The sequence below is a fragment of the Apteryx rowi genome, unplaced genomic scaffold, assembly GCF_003343035.1.
Source record: "Apteryx rowi isolate R43461 unplaced genomic scaffold, aptRow1 scaffold_2136, whole genome shotgun sequence".
In the NCBI taxonomy this organism is placed as follows: Eukaryota; Metazoa; Chordata; class Aves; order Apterygiformes; family Apterygidae; genus Apteryx; species Apteryx rowi.
This window is the reverse complement of record NW_020448460.1, coordinates 3,251-5,378: the sequence shown is the minus strand read 5'-3', so window position 1 is coordinate 5,378 and position 2,128 is coordinate 3,251. Positions and strand designations below refer to the sequence as shown.

The 2,128-nt window shown below is 52.1% G+C and overlaps 1 protein-coding gene across 1 annotated transcript; it reads right to left on the bottom strand.

The window, feature by feature from the left end:
* Positions 1–235: 235 nt before the first annotated feature.
* On the bottom strand, positions 236–1,171 carry LOC112965396 (olfactory receptor 14C36-like). Its single transcript, XM_026064342.1, has one exon. The coding sequence runs from the start codon at positions 1,169–1,171 to the stop codon at positions 236–238; it is 936 nt and encodes a 311-aa protein (XP_025920127.1).
* Between the last annotated feature and the right edge of the window lie 957 nt (positions 1,172–2,128).

The following is a 2,128-nucleotide window of genomic DNA, read 5'->3' as shown; positions in this document are numbered from 1 at the left end:
ACTAGCAGGTTATGAGGTGAAGGTTATGAGGTGAAGGGAGAAGCCTGTCTTTCTGCTTCATCAAGGTCTCTGGATCAGATCCAAATGAGAGATTCCTGAGGACAAGTGGCATGAGCCAGAACATTTTTTCTTTTAATGCGAATGTAACAGAGAAAAGCAAGCAAGCAAGAAATGAACACCACCTAGCCTTGATGCCAGCTACCCTGGGAAGGAGGAGTAGATGCACATGGGACAGTTACCGGTGCTGACATTGTACCCGCTGAACCAGTTTTCTCAGTGCATCCTTGAGCTCCTTGTTCCTCAAGCTGTAGATGAAGGGGTTCACTGCTGGAGGCACCACCATGTACAGAACAGCCACCCCCAGATCCAGAACTGGGGAGGAGATGGAGGGGGGTTTCAGGTAGGCAGTCATGACAGTGCTGAGAGAAAGGGAGACCACAGCCAGGTGAGGGAGGCACATGGAAAAGGCTTTATGCCGTCCCTGCTCAGAGGGCATCCTCAGCACAGCAGTGAAGATCTGCACGTAGGACAGCACACCAAAAATGAAACACCCAGAGGCTAAACAAAGACCAACTACAATAAGGGCAGCTTCCCTGAGGTAGGCATCTGAGCAGGACAGCTTGAGGAGCTGGGGAACTTCACAGAAAAACTGTTCCACAGCATTGCCTTTGCAGAATGGTATTGAAAATGTGTTTCCAGTGTTCAGGACAGCATCGAGAAAACCGCTGGCCCAGGCAGCTGCTGCCATTTTGACACAAGCTCTGCTGCTCATGAGGGTCCCGTAGTGCAGGGGCTTGCAGATGGCAACAAAACGGTCGTAGGCCATGACAGTGAGAAGAGAACATTCTGCTGAAAGTGAGAAAAAGGCAAAAAAGACCTGGGCAGCACATCCTGAGTAAGAAATGACCCTGGTGTCCCTCAGGGAATTGGCCATGGATTTGGGGACAGTGGTGGAGATGAAGCCAAGGTCCAGGACAGAGAGATTGAGGAGGAAGAAGTACATAGGGGTGTGGAGGCGGTGGTCGCAGACTACAGCTGTGATGATGAGGCCGTTACCCAGGAGGGCAGCCAGGTAGATGCCCAGGAAGAGCGCAAAGTGCAAGAGCTGCAGCTCCCGCGTGTCTGTGAATGCCAGGAGGAGGAACTTGGTGGGGGAGCTGCTGTTGGACATTTGCTCTCTTGGGGCACAGGGGGACTGTCCAAGGAAGAAGACATGTAGACAAGTTAGGACAAACTGCTGTCAACTAAACTTTCTCATAACCCCCTCTCCTGCAACAAACACTTTCTCTCTCCCCATCTCAGCAGAACGGTCACTGAGCTCCATGACTTGAGCTCTGTTTTGTGCTGGCTGAGCTTGCTGTGAGGAGACAGAAATCCTCAGCATTGCTCCTGCATTCCGAATGAACCACTGTGATTCCTGAGAGGCAAAAGGATTCACTATGGCTTTAGTGCAGAGGGAGGAGAGCTGCCCTGTCCATCCACCTTGTTCACAGCTGCCCTGTGCTCACACCTCTGAGGTGCAGGACAATTGCACTCACGTTAACCTAGAAAGAAATGACACCACTGAGAGCAGAGGAATCTAGTTTCAAAGTGCAGAAAAACAAACTCAGCACCTGTTCTCAGAGCATGTGAGGGGGGTCTCAGCACTCCCTTTCTAGCCAGGAACACATCGGGCTCATTCCAGCTGCCCACACCCAGCCATGCAGCAGCATTTCCGTGGCCTCAGTAGCTAGGGGTCTTCTTCATGGGGCACGGAGATAACACTGCAATGCAATGGGAAAGCTGTGCCCTTCTGGAGGACAGCTTGCAGCCCAGCCAAATACCCCAGAGAAATGGTTGAATGTTTTAAGGATGGGATGTCCTGAAGAGAGAGTTGGCTCATTCCCAGCCCCCCACACTGCATTGCTCAGAGCTGCACAGGTTAGAGGGGGACTTGGGCACCTCAGTGTCAAGGACACATCTGCATGGCAGAATCAGTAGGGTTGGTGTCTGAACTGCATCTGAACCCCCCCTGCCCAGAGAGTCCCAGGGCAAGAACAAGAGCAGCATGGACAAGTGGGAAACACAGAGCAATACCATGATATTTCTGCTGAAGGAGGAAGGGACAGGGAGAGACAGGGGGCACTGC

Excerpts from the sequence above, each read along its gene's own strand:
- LOC112965396 (XM_026064342.1), bottom strand. The coding sequence starts at position 1,171 with ATGTCCAACAGCAGCTCCCCCACCAAGTTCCTCCTCCTGGCATTCACA.